We start from the raw sequence: 19,454 nt of genomic DNA, 5'->3' as shown, positions 1-19,454 counted from the left end.
GGGGTGGAGTGGAGACCAAGGATGTCAACCTGGGATGGCTCTCGGAGCAATAATCGCCAGCGAAGTCCCTTTACAGACGGGAAGTTTTGATGTCCATGTGCAGCCTGTTCTTGCCCACCCCCAGTTACACACACCAGCGCCCTATGGGAAGGGAGGGAACAAAAAGCGGGGGGGACTTTTAAACTAACTCCAAGCCCGGACGCCTCGGGTTCCTTAGAGATGCATCTGGAAATCTTTTTCTTCCCTCGAGTGTATCACCCCACGGGCTGCAAAGGGCCTTGTCCCTTGAGAAATGTGAAATCAAATCCAGAGAAAAGCAGACACCTGCCCCGGAAGGGGGAAGGGAGGGGAGCTTCTGATATCCGGACGCGGCCCTTCCTGGCGGGAGGATTCTTCCATCTGTGGGAGCTCAGAGTCTCCCAGTGGGGGAATGCGGGGAGGAGGAGAGGCAGGGGACTGGAGGGGTGAGAGGGGCGCAGAGGGCCAGGACTCGATGCGGCTAGAAAGCGGCCTGTGCGTTCCCAAAGCCCCAGCGGAGCCGCGCGCCCAGTGCTGGGGACTTGGAGCCGCTGCCGGGAGGAGGCAGTCCTGATCGCCGCCCAGTCCCTTCGCTCACAGTAGAGGAGCTGCGAGGGCCAGCTACGGAGTCTGTGCCCTCCGAAGCTCGGACTTTTTCCTTTATTTTAGCTGGGCAAAGTTACGGGGTTCTTAGTAGCCACCAGGCGCACGGCCAGAGTGGCTCCGCGCTTGCGCTGAGATCGAGCGCCACACGGTGTGTGTCCTCGCCTCGCCGCGCGGGTGCGCGCGTGGGGGATGCAGGTCCGTTCCGCTGGCGGCCTGTGGGCTCGCCCCTCCCCTAACCATTTCTCTCTCTCCCACATACACGCTCATAAACACTGGGCACGTGGAAATTCTCAGCCAAAGCGCCTTGCCCCGGCGGGTGCTCAATGTGGTGATTTATAAACAGCTCAGCCACTCCCCAAAGAGCTCGGCTCCTCGTTAGTCATGATGAATTCTCTGGCCCGCTCTACTTGGCTGTCTGGATTAAGACGCCCAGAGGCCCCAAAGTGCTCCCCTTGAGCGTTGACTTGGCTTCCTTCACAAGCCCACGACCTCCAGCAGTGCCAGCGTTAGAGCTACAACGCGCTGGGCCCAAGGTGAGAGGTGGGGACGCGATCAATTTCCATGAGGTCTTTTTGCCCTTCCTGGCAGCAACTTTTGATTCGCTTCGCAGTATAAGCCCCGCCGTACGCTTGGCCCTGCGTGGTATTCCGGACGCTCAAGCCTGGGTCGGTGCCCGGGCTCCTACTAGTCGACCTGCAGTCTCCGAACCGCTGCAGTCACCTGCTCCAGGCGGCTAAGAAACTGACGGCGCAACGCGCTCGCACTGAGTGGCGCGGCACCGCCTGTGCGCTGTACCGCAGTTTTGCTCTGGAGTTCAAGGCCTAAGACTAAGTAGGGAGATACGCCAGCCAGAGCCAGACAGCTGAGTTAGCCCAACCCCACCCGATGGCGCCCGCAGAAGTTACTGAATAGGAAGGGTCCCCTAGCATCGGCCCATCTTCCGTCACACACACTCTCTCCCCTTCCAAGTAGTTAACGGAAAAGTTGCAACGAAGAGGACCAGGAGCGCAAAGAAGCGCGCACGCAGCCCCTGTGGCTCGGCTTCCCCAGGTGGCCGTTGGTGCCTCCACCACACCCCGAGGCAGAGCCACCAAAGCTCCTGCACAAGGCAAAGGTCTGCGCGCAGGCCCCCAGTTTTCTAAACCAAAAACTGCGCGCGCCCTAGTGTGGGAATCTGACAGAGACTTTTAGAGTTTTGTTTTGCTTTCAGTCCTGCATGCTGCGCTGTCAAAGCAGTCAACTCCTCTCCTTAACAGGAATCTCTCACAAGCCAATACGCGGGGCTGAGCCTGCCTCTCGTGGGGGCCTCTCGCGGAGGGGCCGTGAGACAATTGGGCCTGGAACCTAAAAGGAAGAGAGCCTGCGCTAGTGGCAGGGTGGCAGGAAAGAAGAGGACCTTTATTAGCGGCAAAAGTATCTTCAGACCCCAGGGCAAAGAGCACATGGACATTGAAATTCTAAGCGTGGAGGGAAAGGAGACTTCAACAGCGGGACAAGTCTGGCTTCTGAGTAGGTTTAAGAGACGCTGATGTGTGTGTATCCCAAGGTGATTAAAAATCAGACGCCCCCTGGCTCTGTGCAACTCGGCCTGTCTCGTCCTCCCTCCTTCTTTACCACGCTCCCCCCTCTCCAGCCCCACAGGGAAAAGGTGGACAGACACCCACCCACCCAAGTAGCTGTGACGGATAGTGCGCCGGGGCGGGTCCCCGCCCTGCACCCCCATCCCCGCCCGGCCTGTCTGTTGGGGAGACAGATGGGGGGCGGGGCCCATCCAAGAGGGGAGGAGGAGGCCGGGGGGCTGGGGAGAAAGGGAGATGAGATCCAAGAGAAGCTGAATAGGGTTGCGAGGGGGCACCAAAGGAGGGCTATGAGGACTCCGCGCTCGGGGGGAGGAGGAGGGGCTGCTCTGCGCCAATCAGTGGCGCCGGCCTGGGAGGTTGCTAGTGGTATCCACGTAAATCAAAGGGCGCAGAGCCAATGGGAGGGGGCGGAGGGGGCGGGGCTCAGGCGCGTGCCGTTGCGAGCCGGCTCTGCCAAGAGAGCGGGAGAGAGCTGGAGAGAGCAGGGAGAGGGGGGAGAGCGCAGCTAGCCTGAGAGTGAGCGAAGCAAGAAGGAGGGAGAGGAGGAGAAAGAGAGAGAGGGCGGGCGGGAGGCGGCGGCGGCGGCGGCGGCAGCAGTAATAGCAGGAGCAGCAACAGAAGGCGTCGGAGCGGGCGTCGGAGCTGCCCGCTGGGGGAGAGAGAGGAGAGAGCGAGCGAGCGAGGAGAGCAGCCCGAGGCGAAAAAGTAACTGTCAAATGCGCGGCTCCTTTAACCGGAGCGCTCAGTCCGGCTCCGAGAGTCATGGCGACCGCAGCGTCTAACCACTACAGCCTGCTCACCTCCAGCGCCTCCATCGTGCACGCCGAGCCGCCAGGCGGCATGCAGCAGGGCGCGGGGGGCTACCGCGAGGCGCAGAGCCTGGTTCAAGGCGACTACGGCGCGCTGCAGAGCAACGGGCACCCGCTCAGCCACGCTCACCAGTGGATCACCGCGCTGTCCCACGGCGGCGGCGGCGGGGGAGGCGGCGGCGGCGGCGGGGGCGGGGGCGGCGGCGGGGGCGGCGGCGACGGCTCCCCGTGGTCCACCAGCCCCTTGGGCCAGCCGGACATCAAGCCCTCGGTGGTGGTACAGCAGGGCGGCCGCGGCGACGAGCTTCACGGGCCAGGCGCCCTGCAGCAGCAGCACCAGCAGCAGCAGCAGCAGCAACAGCAGCAGCAGCAGCAACAGCAGCAGCAGCAACAGCAGCGGCCGCCGCATCTGGTGCACCACGCCGCCAACCACCACCCGGGGCCCGGGGCATGGAGGAGCGCGGCGGCTGCGGCGCACCTCCCGCCCTCCATGGGAGCGTCCAACGGCGGCTTGCTCTACTCGCAGCCCAGCTTCACCGTGAACGGCATGCTGGGCGCCGGCGGGCAGCCGGCCGGGCTGCACCACCACGGCCTGCGGGACGCGCACGACGAGCCGCACCACGCAGACCACCACCCGCACCCGCACTCGCACCCGCATCAGCAGCCGCCGCCGCCGCCCCCGCAGGGCCCGCCAGGCCACCCCGGCGCACACCACGACCCGCACTCGGACGAGGACACGCCGACCTCGGATGACCTGGAGCAGTTCGCCAAGCAGTTCAAGCAGCGGCGGATCAAACTAGGATTTACCCAAGCGGACGTGGGGCTGGCGCTGGGCACCCTGTACGGCAACGTGTTCTCGCAGACCACCATCTGCAGGTTTGAGGCCCTGCAGCTGAGCTTCAAGAACATGTGCAAGCTGAAGCCTTTGTTGAACAAGTGGTTGGAGGAGGCGGACTCGTCCTCGGGCAGCCCCACCAGCATAGACAAGATCGCAGCGCAGGGGCGCAAGAGGAAAAAGCGGACCTCGATCGAGGTGAGCGTCAAGGGGGCTCTGGAGAGCCATTTCCTCAAATGCCCCAAGCCCTCGGCCCAGGAGATCACCTCCCTCGCGGACAGCTTACAGCTGGAGAAGGAGGTGGTGAGAGTTTGGTTTTGTAACAGGAGACAAAAAGAGAAAAGGATGACCCCTCCCGGAGGGACTCTGCCGGGCGCCGAGGATGTGTACGGGGGGAGTAGGGACACGCCACCACACCACGGGGTGCAGACGCCCGTCCAGTGAACTCGAGCGGGGGGAGGGGCAGAGCGCGGGGCTCCCCCTCCCCTTCGGTCCACGGCCCTTTCCCTGCCCCCTTGTTCCCACTCTAACTTCTGATTGTTCTTTTATTTTTAATTATTATTTCCCCGTCTCGTAAAAAGAACAAAAATAAGGAAAGCAACTAAGGCACTGGACTATCTTTTAAACGGTAGCAGGTGTAATGATGTGTTTTGACCTTTACAGGCTAGTGCCCAGGCAATGGAGTAGACTGTCTCATAGAGAGAGAAGTGTGTGGAGAGATAGAGAATGAGAGAATGAGAGAATGAGAGAATGAGAGAGAGAGAGAGAGAGAGAGAGAGAGAGAGAGAGAGAGAGAGAGAGAGGAGTTAACCTGGCAAAACTAAATAAATTACAAAAAAAAAAAAAATCCACCAAACCGTGATAAACGCAAAACACAGCTTCCCGATGCTCAGAGTTGGCACATGCTGCTGTGTTTATTTAATGTGGATCCCCATCAGGAAAGAGGAAAAAAACACACGTTCTTTGATGTCGGCAAAATCTAACCACATAAATTTGCACTGCAAGAAAATTGAAGTTTACATGAACAAATTCATGAACATGTTTTTCTTTCTCCCAGTTAATTTTGAAATTGCCGGGTTTTGTGTTTTGTTTTGTTTTATTCAGTGGAGAGAGTTGCAGCCAGCTCTTGGCCACTCTCCATTTCTAATGTTCTTGTGTAGCCACTTGTTCTTACTGTTTGTGAACTTTGGTTACCTTCAGATCCCCCCTCCTCCCTTATATTGGTGTAACGTTTATTTGCTCCTTTTACCAAAGCAATACGGTTGGCTTCATACAAAATAAATAACTCTCTGCTTTTAGGAGAAGTGTATGATCTACCCGTTTTATCCACGACCAGAATCCAGTTTGGAATACAAAAATGAGAGTCAAGCATTGGCTTTTGTTACCAACCACAAAGTAAACTTCATTTTCAGGCAGTGTTTCTGGGGGAGGTTGCAGAGGGGAGAAAAAGAAAAATCGATAGTGAGTGACTGATTGCTTCATTTTATCAAGCGGGCCCATTGTGAAAGAGCTCAGAGGAAATGTGGAGGTTACATATATTTCCAGAGTTGTCCAACAGAAAAAAAGTGGCACTTTGAAGAGAACTAGGGAAATATATATCTTCAGACACCCCCTGTATAGTTCTCTGCCTTCAGTTTTAATAACTTCATTATGAGGAATTATTTGTGCTCACAGCAGCCGTTAAACTTTGTTCCTCTAATAGCTTTTTTAAAAACAAAGAAAATAATCTTGGAACTTAATGGTGTATGCCTAGACTGTGTTTCTCAGCACACAAATACCCACATGCATACAGAGAATATTTCCACTCTAGACTGGTTTTGTCTTCACTAGCCCATTTGTTTATCAAGTCATATTTAAGGTCCCACACCTTCTTCTCCTGTAATTTATTACAGAAAATACCAGTTTGACTTGAACAGCTCCCCCCCCCCCCTTTTTCCACTGAGGAAGCCAAATGAAGTGGGGAAAAATGCTATTTTTCAATTTTTCCTTTTCTCCCTTTGTTAATAGTTTTAAGTGCATTTTGACCTTATCTTGATGGAAAAATAGTTAACTCCCATAACAAAAGACTCTACTGGGAAGTGTAGGTGAAAAACAAAACTGTAACTACATTGAAAATAAATGCCATTAAACTGTGATCAGTTAAAATGTTGAAAAATAATCAGCACAAAAGGGCGCTAAAAGGGAAAACACTTTTTATTCATCTTAAAAGACCGGGGCTTTTTTTTCTGGTTAAGTATTAGGTAAATTTTTATTTTAAAAAATTAAAACTCAGTACCATAAAATTATGGTTCAGCATCAGATTAGCTTGCACTCAGTAGTTAAGGTTTTAGGAAATATGCTTTATATTGTCTTTTCAAACACCTGTGACTGTTTCATTTTCAATGTTTTTGCAAGATAAATGATGACTTATAATGGGCATATTTATTTGCCTGTATTTCATTTCCCCCAACGAATGTCACAAGGAAATGGGCATAGAGCTGCTTCGGGGTGCATCACACCGCTTGTTCCTGAGGTGTGGGGACTGGCCTGTAGTGAAGCAAATAGCCAATGGTAAAGGGAGGAAATGAATTTTCAGATTCTTATTACCAAGTGGGTAAGGTTAGAAGCTGGAGTTCAGGGGATGTGTCTACAGCTCCTCTAACTCCCAGAGGTTTACTAAAATGAAGGGTACCACTGAACCTTACCACTATGTATATATGTTTAATATCTGTCTTTTGAAATGCAGAAATAGTTTAAATGTTTCTTTGTCTATTTTTCTTTTTTTTTTAATGCTACCCAGGGAAATATTTTCATATCATTTTTAAGTGGCCTGCCTCAATGTATATTTATTTCTTTTAAAGCAAAAAGGTTCTGGAAACTGTTTTTCTGTAGCTTTAAATGAGTAGGTGAGCAAAATCTATATGGGATGTAATTTTTTTTTGTTCAGTCTCTTTAAAAATACTTTGTTTTGGTACATTTGGTTGTGCTTGTGGGGAAAATAAAAACGCAGAGATCCTTATATATTTATGTTAAAGTAATATTTTATTATCTACATAAAACAGAAATGCACAATACCTTCATAGTTTGTTCTAATTATTGAAATATCTTTATTTTATTTTTAAAATAGTGCCAAGTTTTAAGGGGGAAAAAAACCCTAGACCTTATACTGACTGAGTTGAGTTGTATGTAAAACACTTCCCTTCCTTTATACTTCATAAAGTTTTGGAATAAATTTTATGCATATACTGCCAGGTTTCATGTTTATAACTTTCAGAAGCCTTTTTTTTAATTAGGTGAGACTACTGTTCTGATTCACTTTTCTTTGCAAAAACTATCAATCCAAAACCTTTCAGTCACTGTGCCTGTAGCATTAAATTGAAATGGTCATTGGGTTTGAGCTTCAATTTGTTTGCCATTTCATGGTCTGACAAAGAGATGTTTGTCCTCTTTAAATATATGCAGATATCCCTGCATCTTCTTTCTAGGTTAGTTTTACCTTACCCGATTTCACTTTTTTGGAAAGCATCAATGGAACTAGGTGGACTTTAATCTTTACCCACATGTCCTTACATAATTTGGGATCTACGGAAAGCAAGGCTTAGTTAAGGGGATTATTCTTTTTAGTAATTAACAAATATCTTTCAACAAAGAATTTCTGACCATATGCAATATGTGTGTTTACCAAGTGATAGAGAAAGGTCATATTGTTCCTGTTAGGTTTACAGAAAAAGATGGATTTTGCAATGGTTTATACAATAGTGTTTATTTCTCATCGGGCAAGAAAACAGGCTCAAAAAGAAAAGAATATATGGGAGCACTCAAGACTGTGGTGCTAATAAGTGTTTCACATAGTCTGAGATGGAATATTACCCTTACTAAAATCAGTTTTAAGGTCAGTGAGAAATCCAAGCAATGTTGGGTTAGTTTACAAGTTTGCTGATGTGTTTGAAGTCCTCCTTGGAACATTGGTTTTAGTATAAATGTCCATTTTGAAAGGTAGTTTCTGGGCTTATTACATCTGATCATCTTTTCTAACTCCTAGTCAATATTACACAGGTCCCAAACAGATTCAGCCAAATGATCTTATCAATAGTCAGAACGCGAAGTGACAGAAAGAAGAAGTGTTTTGTGACCGCAGACATGCTGATGGGTAAAATGTTTAAGCTGGGTATAGATCTGAGTTCTGGGTCAATATCCTCTTCCATTGTAGGCAGAAAACAAGCAGCATCTGCCCTCTGCAGGGCATTTTAGGGGACCTTGAGAAGGCGTTTTTTGTTCTTAGCCACAAGGGCTACCGACTGGAAACCATCACGTGTTAAACGGACTCGCCATGGTTTTGACCCATGCTTGCATTCAGATTCTGAAGCTACTCAGGCAGTCTCGATGCTGTTTTAGGGAATGTATTACATGCTAAAGTGAACAACTCCATCATTGCCACTGGGAGAAATTTGTGGGGTAGTCACCCCTAAAATGTTGGCTAGACATGACAAACCCTTTCTTTTCCCTAAAGACAATAATGCAGAATACAGCCATCCCGAAAGAGCTCCTGTGTTTGCTCGAAATATGTCATTTAAAAAATTTATGATGTAAGATGAAGGAGAAACAATCATGTGGGAGAGTTATGTGAAGGTCAGATGGAGGGAATGGCCACAAATAATATTATGCTTGACAGTTCTAAACATTCTCGGTTCCCACGAAGTTACCTCCTTTATATTTCAGATGCAGCAACAAAAGCACTCTTCTCCTTGCCTTCCTGCTCCTACCAGTGGAAGCCACACACTGGTTGGCAAATTTTTCTGGTGAAATGGATTTAATAAAGGCACTCATCTTTCTACTTATTTCTCCAAAAGCAACTAATAAAGAAATGCATCAGCCTCAATGGGGGAAATGGCATGTGAGTGCATTGGTACATGCACATGGAGGTCTATATCCTTCATTCTTTTGCCTTTCATTTGCCTTACTACATGGAAGCAGCTCGGGGAGTGCTGGGCTGCTGGGTGAGAGAAATTATCTTTTTATCACTGGTCTCTGTGATGTGTCTTTGTTGATTTTTCAATCAGTTTATAGAACTCTGTTCTAGATTCTATTGAATTCCTAGGCAAGTTACAGAATGAGGCAGAGAACAAAGTTTATACAGAAAAAGATAGAAGGATAGTAAAGTGAGGGTGTCAAAGGTAAAAATGTTTCTTTGAATCTGCTTGTATATTTCAGTGAGGCAAAAGGGACAGTTCTTATTTAAAATGGAAGAAAATGGTGCATCTTAAAGTAGTAAGAATGAATCTTGACAATATGACTAAATGAGTTGTACAGCTAAATTTTATACCAACACTTTCGCTGTTCAGGAAAGTTTATTTTTTCAATGATACACAATCTCTTAACGGGGCATATAGTGGTAGAAGAAAACCAAGTCTCCTGGTTCCTATTCCCACCACTTGATTCAGGATGGGAAATAATTCAAAAGTGGCAAGGGCTTGCCACTCAGCTAGCAAAACATGGAACAAACTTGCCCACATTTGTAGAACTTGGACCAGAGTTATTTCAATGCCATCTTATATAGATGTGGGTACGGGAGTGCCAGAATATGTTTTTTTAGTTTTCTTTAAGGCTTTGCTTAGTTATGGAGATAAAGAAACAATCAGAATATTTTCACATTGTTCTTGTGTTTGGTGGGAAGCTAGGAAATTTGTTCCCTTTTTTAAAGAAAAAAAGTTAATTAACTTGATCACGTAGTACTTTTACCTTAATAACAACTCTGCTTGGCTTAGCTGTTAGAGGTTTTAGAAACAATATCATACCCCTTCAAAACAACCCTGGCCTCTCTTATTGTTCCTAGAATTCTGGTTGTTAGTAACATTAAGATGTACTTTTTAAAAAAATGTCTGAAATGTTATTTAATAGACCAGTAAAAGTGCATCTATATCTTAAAGTTTATTCCTTCCACGTCTTTGAGTTTTTATAGCTCTTTGTCTGGGATTTGGTGGTGGGGGGGCATTTCCATATGCGGTTCCTGCGTGAAGAGCCTGGGCTCTGGAGCGGTCTGTAGCTGGCGGCACACAGCTCTCTGCTAGAAAGGGGAGCTGTCATCTAGAAAAAAGAAGGAAATAAATGCCCCACAAAGACTCACTTGTCACTGATTTTAGAAAGACAGGGGAGCTTTAGGACCCCATCTGAGCAATATGGAGGGGATTTTGATTGTTATAAATTGTATACGATTAACTCTCGGCGTGCAGAACGATGGCGATAGAAACCTTGTGGAGTAAATTTAAATCTGCGTCTTTTTTTATTTGGAGCATATATATTTCCTCCCAGCAATGTTTCCTCTGAGTTTGTTGTTTAAAAAGAAAAAAGTGCCATGCACACAAGAATATGGCGAATTTAGCAGGAGTGGGAAAAAGAAAAAGTTTCTTGCGGGTTTGTAACACAAATTAGCCATTGTAAATCACTGGGTTTTAAGGTTTAGACAAATCCTTGTAGAAAGTGTTGGGAGTTCTTTTCCTCCTCCCATTAGGAAATCTCATTCCGTCAGAGGACTTTTTATGTTCCACAGCACAGGATTCTGGAGAGAATGATTTGACATTAATAACTTTTTGTTTGTTCCCCTAACAAAATATTCCTTCAAAGTTGTTCAGAACGCCTGGGCCAGGCGGGCCAGTGTGCTGGCTGCCGGTATCTGCTCAGCCTTCGGGCGCAGAGGAGGCGCCCCCAGCCTGGCTGTGTGCCCCTATCTCGGGGAAGCCCAGACCACTGAAAAAAAGGCCCAGACCGCCCTGCTGGCCCACGCAGGGAGAGAAGTGAGAGGAGCGGAGCATTCCCTGTACTCCAACCCTGCCTTCGCTCCTGGACGCCCAACAGCCCCTGAGTGTTTGCCAGGAGCTGGGATTCTCTGCGGCTCCCGCGGTTTGGACGCCTGAACCCTTAGGGGAAAGTTCCACAGCCCTGAAGACGTGGGCCATTCCATCACTTTCCCACTTTGAGGAGATTCTGCGGGGTGGGGGATGGGGGTGTAGACGATTGGTGGGTTCGCCCGTGGAAGGCAGAGGATAGAGGTAGCGATTAGGGGGAGGGCAGGCGCCTTGGATGGGCCGCCGCCCCTGGGGAAGTTGGTTTTAGCTGCAGTGAGTTGGCGGGGCCTCTCTGGGGGCTCGCTCCGCCAGGGCAGAGATGGCGATGGGTCACAGAGATGACTGCAGTTCAAGAGTCCAGGGGCGTGTGAGTCTCCTAGCTTTCTCCCTGCGTGGCTTTTCCACTTGACTTTGTTAATTTGGGCCCAGGACATTGCTTTCTGCATAAGAGAAGCAATCGTGGGAGAAGGTACCTCAGAAAGAGAGGGTAGATAGAGGAGGCAAACTTCAGGAAACTGCGGAGGAAAAGGGGATCATCTGCCTGTGAAGAAAAGTAATATGACCTTTTCCTGTTTGTTTGTTGGGGGCGAGTGAGGGTTGGGAGATTGGGAAGGGCCAAGGAACCGAGCAAGGGAGCAGAGAGCTGGCAAGCGAAGTTCAGCTAACACCTATCAAACTTCTTGGCGCTCCTGACCTCAGCTCCCTGCCTCCAGTGGAGAGCAACTTACTCTCCAAGCCTTGAAGATGGAGAAAAACGAACCCCAAAACCCTCCGCAACCGACTACTACTCCCTGCGGGGTCTAAAGTCTCTTTTATCTCTACACTGAAGGAAAGTCAATTCCCCAACGAAGGGAAGCTGGGAGCCCCATTGGGCACCCCATCATCCCAAGTCAGACCTGAGAGCAGCGAGCCGAGAGAAGCCGCGCCCCATGACCCGAGGCCTGGGCTTGCCTCTGATGCCTGGGTACTCCCAGCACTACGGACCCCCATCCTCACCCCCCTTAGCACTCCAAGGCTTCTGGGATGAGTCTCCTGGTGGGAGGAAATCAATTCTTAAAATCCTCGTTGAGGGGCTCTGGGGGTTCTAAAGCGGCCTTTCACCTATGTAGGAGGTGAGACCCCACGGGGCACAGGGGTTCTTGGGGCCTGGGGTATGTGGCCAGGCCACAGAAGCGGGAAACTGACTGTGGAGGGTGGGCGGGCGGCCAGCAGCAGAAGCAGCGGCTCTGACGCGGCGCAGGTCTGGGCTGGCGCGGGGCCCGGCCTCTGCCCTGCACGCTGAGCCTCCTGCTCGCTCCCGCCGCGCCCGCCCGCGGCCACTCACCGGCCTCGCGGCCGGCCGGGGCGGGGACGCACGCAAACAAGGATGCTTCTATTTACTCGCCTCTGCCTGTACATTTCTAAGACATTCAGCAGGCACAATCATTAAACTAATTTGTATTTGATTGTTTGGGCGGACGGAGGGTAGTTTTATTGCGCTAAGCATTCAAGCAGGCACGCATCGCTGATTACCAGTATACATTAAATAAAGTTGTTTGTACACATTGTCTTACCACATATAGGCAGAGGCTTATTATTCTAATTGCTCTAATTAGTGCATTGAAATGTTTTCTACTTGATTTGAGGAGACAGTGATTAGTTCTATTACTTCTTTTAACTCGTATTTTATGGAAAACTGTTGGTGCATGTTCAAATTACTTTATTTGCCCCTGGAATATAACGCTGACCCAAACGCAGTGAACTGCACGGCCCTCATGGGGCCCCAACTTTGATGTGGGCCTCAGCTTGGAAGAGGCGCCCGTTATTTATTTCCCTCCCACCCGCATGGCCAGGTCTCCCAGCTCTGGGCCCGCTGCGCCCGCCCCAGCCTGAGCCCCACAGGCGTGTCCCGCACTGGCCGCGTCCCAGCAGACACAGATCCGAAACGCTGGCCTGCTGCCCACTGGTTTCCTGGGTGCATTACTTTTAAAAGACGCCCTGAAGCATATTTTCTGTGAATCTGTTTCTTGAGCTTTAATGTTACTATTAATTGATAAGATCAGCTCATCAAACATACTTTTTCGATAGGGAATTGTAATTAAAACCTTAATCCTGTTTGAGACTTTTTCCTTTTAAATTCCTTTTTCTTATGGAAGGGGCGCAAAGTTCACTATGAAAAGTATTATAACAGGGAGATTAATTCGTTATCTAAATAACAATCTTTGCTATTGATCCAACGTACTTCCCGCCACCTTTTGTGTTGGTCGGGGAGGCCCCTAAAAAGGAGAATATGACAAAGCAGAAGATTTGAACTGTGCGGGGCTGACTCCGATAGACTTGGCAAACAGTTTCAAGGCCCTCCCCCCTTAACCACACCCGAAGGAAGCTCCGGAGGAGGGTCGTGGCCAGACTGCGATGCCACCCGGAAGCGTCACACCAGGCCCGCAGGCCTGGGAACCTGGCCTCCTTTGAGCTCCTCTCCCCTGGCAAAAGATCTCACTTCTAGGTAAATATACCACCGGTTCTGCTTTTACTGTTAATATTTAAACTCGGATTATCCCGTCTCTAAATGCGCGTTCCTAACCTTTGCAGGTGGCTGGGATGTAATAAACCCTGGCGAGGCCGGGGCGTTCAGTCTCTGCTGGTGTCTGCCGCTGCCTCCCGCCTCTGCCTCCCGCCCCCACCCCGCCCTGCCGGCCTCCCGCCCTCCGCCCTTCGCTGCCCGCAGCAAAAGCCGCGGCAGAATGAAATCAGCTCCTCCCGGCAGCTGACGGCTGAGCATCCCGGGAGCTCGCAGACTAGGGAAGGCCGCCCTTTATCCCGACGGAGGAGTCCTCTGGCGCTGCAGAAGGAATTGGGCAACCCTGTGGCGCCCAAGAGGAGAAACAGCCCCGAAATGGGCGTGGGGGGGGCGGGGAGGTGAGGCGGGGTAGTTGGTGTGCTTGTGGGGAACAGATCCTCTCCAAATCCATCTCCCCTCTTCTCACGCCCAGTTTAAAAAAGGTCAGGGCCCCAGTTTGAGAAACCCAAGAATTTCTGAAGCTAAGAGGAGCGTCTGTGCTCCTTGGTGAGCTCAGTGGTCCGAGATTTTCTTCTTTTCTAAAGAGCTTTCCCCCACTCACACCCTCTTTTCCTTCTAACAAAGTGTTCATCCTCCACGTACAGACTTGTTATGTAACGAAGTCTCCCAGGCGACTTTTACTGGAGAATAAAGAGCACTCCAGCCCCACCCCTGCTTTCCTTTCCCTTCCCTCCCCCACCCCGCCACTTCTTCCCCGAGTGCATCTGTTCCCCAGGACTTCTGTTCTCGCACCCAAGACGGCCGCGGTCCTTAGCCGAGTAGAACTTTGGCGCCCCACAGTGGCGTCGACTCACAATTACTCTTGATTTTACGTTGCCTAATCTTCAACTGTTTTGTTTCAGATCCAGTTCTCCTTTCCCCCTCTTCTTCCTCTCCCTCCTCATTCTAAAGTTTCCCCCCAAGTCCTCCTAGCCTTATGAAGGTGACTGTATGCATATGACTCATACAAAGGTTTCTAAACATCCAGTTTTAGGTAGTTCCTGAGTAGGGATTTGAAAAACTTCCCCTGGAAAGACGATACGTTCTATACAAGAGAAGTTCCCAAACAAGAGGAAAGAATCGTTTTCTCAATCCTTGGTTCCCACATATTTGGACTGTGGCAGGCCAGTCTTCAGTCTCTCGGAGAACCCTGGCTTTTCAGGGGCATCAAGACCAGAATACTAAGTTAGAAGTAATGCTTCCTCACAGAATGCTTCATCGGGAATAAGAGACCAGAGAGGGATATTTTAATTCAGACTCAGGTTCCACCTGTAACTATAGAGTAGGTTTGTTCAGTTTTAGGGTTCAAAACTGAGTTTCCAGCTGTCACTTGAACAGAGATTTATCCATGGAAGAGCTTCCCAGAATAGGAGGCCCCCCACCCCCAAACACCTACCAAAGGTATCAATTCAGCATAGAGAGCTGAACTTTGCTTCCTTCAGACCCCAGTTAACTGGTCATTCTTCCACACTATATGCATTTGCACCATGAATGGTGATTTCTTCCTCCACCTTTATCCTACATTATGTGCCAAGGAAGAAGAGGAGAACAGACACCACAGGCTGCACCCAGCAGTAGTAATAGAAATGAACTGCAGTCAGAACACCTACGTTTGTGTACCAGCCCTGCACTTATGTATGAGCACCCTGGGGGGAGTTAACTGACACCTCCAAATCTCAGTTTCTTCGCATACAGAATGTGGATAACACCGCTTCTTTCTTTCCAACAGGATTTAAGTAAGGCTCAAATGAAATAATATATATGAAACCACATGAAGGGCAAGTCCAATGTCAAGTGCTGTTGTTGCCAACTCCAGTGGAGGCCTCTGCTGTGACTGTCCAGCAAGAAATGTTTTTAACTTAAAAATTGATGCAGCCTTATGTCTACCAGCGTGGAGAAAGAGAAATGCATGGACAGACATCTCAATTGCATTATCCAAGAGAGGCACCCTGGATTCTGATTAGCTTTACCCTGGGCTGCCCCTGCACCGGATATTTGCATTTGGGATGTTCAGGCCCCTTGTAGATAAAACCACCATGAGGGCTGCCAGCGCCCCTCTCCAGTAATGCCGCTGTGACGCGAGGGCTAGCCCACAAACCACTCCATTTCTTTAACATCTTACAACCTCTTGACGTTTTTATAGCATTTTTCTCTGTCACTTACAGCACCGACATTAGTTAAGAAGAAAATACTGGGATAAAACACTTAAAACCAATCACACACACATAAAGTAGCAACAGCAACAAGAGCACTAACCACCAGCAGTTTATCTTGAATTGATCCAGGCCTCCCACCTATGGAGAGCTCCAGGGGTCGAGGGCCAGCCACATCCAGTCTCTGGGCTTGGAAACAAAGACAGTTTGGGTATTATAGGCGCTCCGTGACATCCCAGAGTTGCTCGGAGGGGCACAGTGGCAGAAGCCAGTCCCCCATTCTGGACTACCCTCCACCACTCAAGGGGTCCCATGCCATTGTCGGCATCCTTCCAACACCCTATGGTCCCTTCCTCCAGCCTGGGGGTCCCTCCGCCACTCTGGCGTAGGAAGAGTGGCCGTGGCCAGTCCCTCCCTCTGCTTGAGCCAGGAGGCCCCTTCTGGGGCACCCAATCAGGCACGATTTGGGGAAAGAGGGTCTGGGTGTTCTCCGCCGCGCACTGAAGCCTGGGGCGGCTGTGTTGGCTGGGCGCAGGCGAGGCGGGGGCTGCATGAGTTCCTGGCGGGCCCGGGGGGGTGCTCTAAGTGCAGGCGGAGGATGGGTTCACCTCTGGGTCGCCCCAGGACTGCCCTCCCTCTTCTCCTGGTTGGCAACGCAGGACAGCTGGCCAGTGCCAAGTTTTAGAGACACTTTGTCTCTCCCGGGAGTTCTCCTAGGGCAGGAGAGGCGGTCGCGGCCTAGAGCAGCCATACCGAGAAGAGGAGCGGAGCCTCAGCATCGCGGCACCCCGGGACCCGTGCGGACGAGGAGGTGACCCCGCAAGAAATGCCCTGCGGCCTACGGTCCACTACCCACGCTGCCCCAGCCGCGCTCCACCGCCTCTCGCCTAGTTTCCTTCTGACCCCCTGGAGGCCCCTGAGGCTTCCCCTGTTCCACCGCCCGGGGTTGGGGAATAGAAGGCAGCGCAACTCGCGGGAGGGGAAGGGAATGGGACCGCACCAGGACGTTCTTCGAGCATGCCTGCCTGGCCTGAGCCAAGGACTCCACTAGCTCCTTCACCTGCTTATAGGAAAAGCCAAAGCACTAGCCCGATGACAGCTGGACTTCCGCCAAATGCGTGGAGCCCTTGAACCAAAATATGCGGGCAGTGCTCCCCACGACAAGGCGTGAATAATACAGGTACATGAACACGCGTTTCCAAAAGGACAGACCCAAAGTCAATCCATAGGATTCTCAGTTGGCATAATCAAAGTTGGAAGGCAAAGGTAATTCAGCATTTTTTTTATGAGGGAGAGGGGGAGAGAGAGAGAGAGAGAGAGAGAGAGAGAGAGAGAGAGAGAGAGCGAGCGAGCTTTGGCAGAAAGAAGAAATAAATAGAGTGGGCACTCTAGGTAGGAGGCACCTGGCACAACATGAGGCAGGGAAGTAAGAAAAGGCAGAGGGTGAGCAGGTTTGGTCCACTGAGCCCGAATCCCTCACAGGAAAGCTGCTGAGGGAGCCTGGTACAGAGTTCATGAGTAGAAGGTCTTGAAGAAGTTTTAATTAGATCCTAAAGGCACTTAAGAGCTATTGAAGAGGAGCAATCCCATGAAAATCATGCTTCAGGAAGGGAGTCGGGGCAGTGCATCAGATAGGTTGGAGAGGATGAAAACCTGGAAGGTTCGCTAGAGGGCTGTGGAAATAGCCCTGACTCAAAGTGGTCAGAGAAGTGTGGAAAAGAGCAGATGATGGTGCCAGAATGGCTGTAGGGGCTAAAAAAGAGACACAAAACATGGTGAGACCATGATTACTTTCTTGGGGAATAAGATGAACAAGGATCGAGAGATGAGAACAACGGACAATTGTAGAAATTGTATTCAGCTTCAGATGTGCTAGTTTCACTAGTCTCTCTCTCTCTCTCTCTCTCTCTCTCTCTCTCTCTCTCTCTCTCTCTCTCACTCACACACACACACACACACACACACACAGTATCATAAAGCCATCATGATAAGCGGTTTCCCAGCAACATTTATCTATTTATTGAACCTAGCTCTAAGGCTGACCCTAGTAAAAAACAACTTAATTTCAAATCCGGAAATTGTTACTAAGCTCCTACCATGTGCTGGGCCCTTTCTTCAGTGGTGCCTCTGTAACAGAGCTCGAGAGAATAGGAAGGAGGAGAAAATGAACACAAACCATAGGCCACACATTGTTCATATGAAGTACGCACTATGTACAGTCTTGAGAAACCTTTAAGGACTGCAACCAGGCTTCTATAACTTCCCAGAAGGAAGCCTGCTTGAGCCATATCACTTCTTTTTTTCATGTCTCTTCTACCACATACATTTATCCAAACCTTTCCTTCTAAGGGAGTTAAAGGAAAGAGTCTATTTTAAAGAAATTTAGACATACATTAAACTTTCCTTATTTAACATGTTAACTAAAACTACGAGGGGATGGATTTGGGAATAATATATTTGTTTATATTAATACTACTTCCCAATTAAAGTGAAAACCCCCCTCTCTATTTCCTAGCCTTCAAAAGCTCAGAATGGTATTCTGGATCACTCTGAGTTAGGAAGAAAGGAAGGCAATTTGAAAAGTAGAATACTGTAAATCAATATTCTCTTGAATATAGTTTGAAGTAGCTGAAACTTCCTGGCTTATAAAACAGTACATGAAATGACGTGCATATAATTTCTTTTCTTCTTTTGTTTACCACAGATAGTCAACATACATTGTTCTACTTTCCACTTAAAATCAAGGTAACCAGAGGACTTTGATTTTTATTTATTTACTTATTTTTTTGGTCGAATCTTTCTAAGTAGTATTCAGAAAAGAATTTTTCACCTGTAAATATTTGTTAGAAATAAACATTTTGGGGATACTAGGAAAAAATGAGAAATGATTTTCTGCAATATTTGTCAGAATAAGATTTAACCCTAATTATTTAAGGGAATTAAAGTTTTCTGGAGTCCTTTTGCAAGCATTTTTTTTTTCCAAATGTAGACATACTACTCCCAGCCCACCCCACCCCTTGCTGTATTTTATAAAATGTACTACATAAAAGTCCTTTTGGGTGCAAGTAAGCAGACTGGAGAGGCTATTGCCTCCAAATTGGAAGGTATGTATGTGCATAGTGGAGAAGCTGCTGAATGCTGCCGTTCTCTGTGCTTGTCATTACCATAATTAATTTAGAAAGAAGAGAAAAAAGTATTGTGAAATGGTCCTGCACAGGGAATGAATTATCAGAATTATCTGTATAGTGAAGCAACATTTTAGAATCCAATAAAAAATTGTTTCTGAAATAGTTCCATGTATCATAGATTTGAATGGTGTCTTAATCAGATGATAAATATGAAATATTAAATTCTCTTTATAATTTTGCTCTATTTCATATAGAAATACCTAAAGAAAAATATAACAAATACCTGTACACCATTTAAGAACTAAAACATCACCAGTATGTTATTCTGCCCTCAGTCATGGCTCCTTGATGGCCTACTCTCTTCCCACCAAAGGTAAGTAACCACCAGCCCGAATTTAGTATTTGCCATCAATAAATTTTTAAATATTTTTATACATATATTTTTATTTTTAAGAGTTTTTCATGTTTTAAAACTTTATATAAATTATATAAAACACACATCATAGAAAAAAATGTTAAATATCTCAAATGGAAAAGACAAACATCTTAGATACATACATTGCTACACTTTTCAGAGTTACATAATACAATATATAGATTCAGAGGCCTGACCAGTTATATTTGCAAAAACTGAAGTTCTGTTGAGGAGAGGAAAAGGCAGAATGGATAGTAATTGCAATGTTTGTGTTTTGTTTAAGATATACACATAAGAGCAAAACCTATATATTTTACAAATGATCAGCTTAGTTGTGTATGTAAGCCAAAGAAAATAGCCTAGCATAGGTGTGTACTTACACATAACTGTGTGTCCTAATACTTGCCAGTTCAGAAATATACACTTCCCAGTGAAAAGCACTTTTTTTTTTAGTACTTTTATATGTATTAAATGGTTCAGGGAGGATTCTACTGTATGCATGAAGAGGATTTGGAAATAAAAGGCATACTAGTTTTGTATTCCATTACAA

General features: G+C 48.2%; 1 protein-coding gene and 1 long non-coding RNA gene across 5 annotated transcripts; both read left to right on the top strand.

Annotated features, from left to right (window-relative positions):
* The first annotated feature begins 2,613 nt into the window (after nucleotides 1-2,613).
* POU3F2 (POU class 3 homeobox 2) lies at nucleotides 2,614-9,758 on the top strand. Of its 2 annotated transcripts, XM_019743418.3 has the most exons (2): nucleotides 2,614-4,046; nucleotides 8,547-9,758. In XM_019743418.3, the coding sequence occupies exons 1-2, from the start codon at nucleotides 2,967-2,969 to the stop codon at nucleotides 8,628-8,630; spliced, it is 1,164 nt and encodes a 387-aa protein (XP_019598977.2). In that variant the 5' UTR covers nucleotides 2,614-2,966; the 3' UTR covers nucleotides 8,631-9,758. The 2 variants fall into 2 exon arrangements, with proteins under 2 accessions (XP_019598977.2, XP_019598975.2); XM_019743416.3 differs by lacking the exon at nucleotides 8,547-9,758 and having other exon boundaries at nucleotides 2,622-7,072.
* Nucleotides 9,759-11,894: 2,136 nt separating this feature from the next.
* LOC141571687 (uncharacterized) lies at nucleotides 11,895-18,854 on the top strand. 3 transcript variants are annotated; one of them, XR_016020218.1, is made up of 4 exons: nucleotides 11,895-13,154; nucleotides 13,241-16,627; nucleotides 18,066-18,106; nucleotides 18,744-18,854. It is a non-coding gene; the product is annotated as an uncharacterized LOC141571687 (long non-coding RNA). The 3 variants fall into 3 exon arrangements; XR_012496693.2 differs by lacking the exon at nucleotides 18,744-18,854 and adding an exon at nucleotides 18,351-18,625; XR_016020217.1 differs by lacking the exon at nucleotides 18,744-18,854 and adding an exon at nucleotides 18,351-18,625 and having other exon boundaries at nucleotides 13,241-18,106.
* Nucleotides 18,855-19,454: the final 600 nt, after the last annotated feature.

This window comes from Rhinolophus sinicus, chromosome 2, assembly GCF_057876585.1.
Source record: "Rhinolophus sinicus isolate RSI-liver-muscle chromosome 2, RSI-T2T, whole genome shotgun sequence".
Taxonomy (NCBI): Eukaryota; Metazoa; Chordata; class Mammalia; order Chiroptera; family Rhinolophidae; genus Rhinolophus; species Rhinolophus sinicus.
The sequence above is the reverse complement of the archived record's forward strand: the minus strand, read 5'-3'. Positions and strand labels throughout refer to the sequence as shown.

Coding starts and splice junctions, on each gene's coding strand:
- POU3F2 (XM_019743416.3), top strand. CDS start 2,967: ATGGCGACCGCAGCGTCTAACCACTACAGCCTGCTCACCTCCAGCGCC.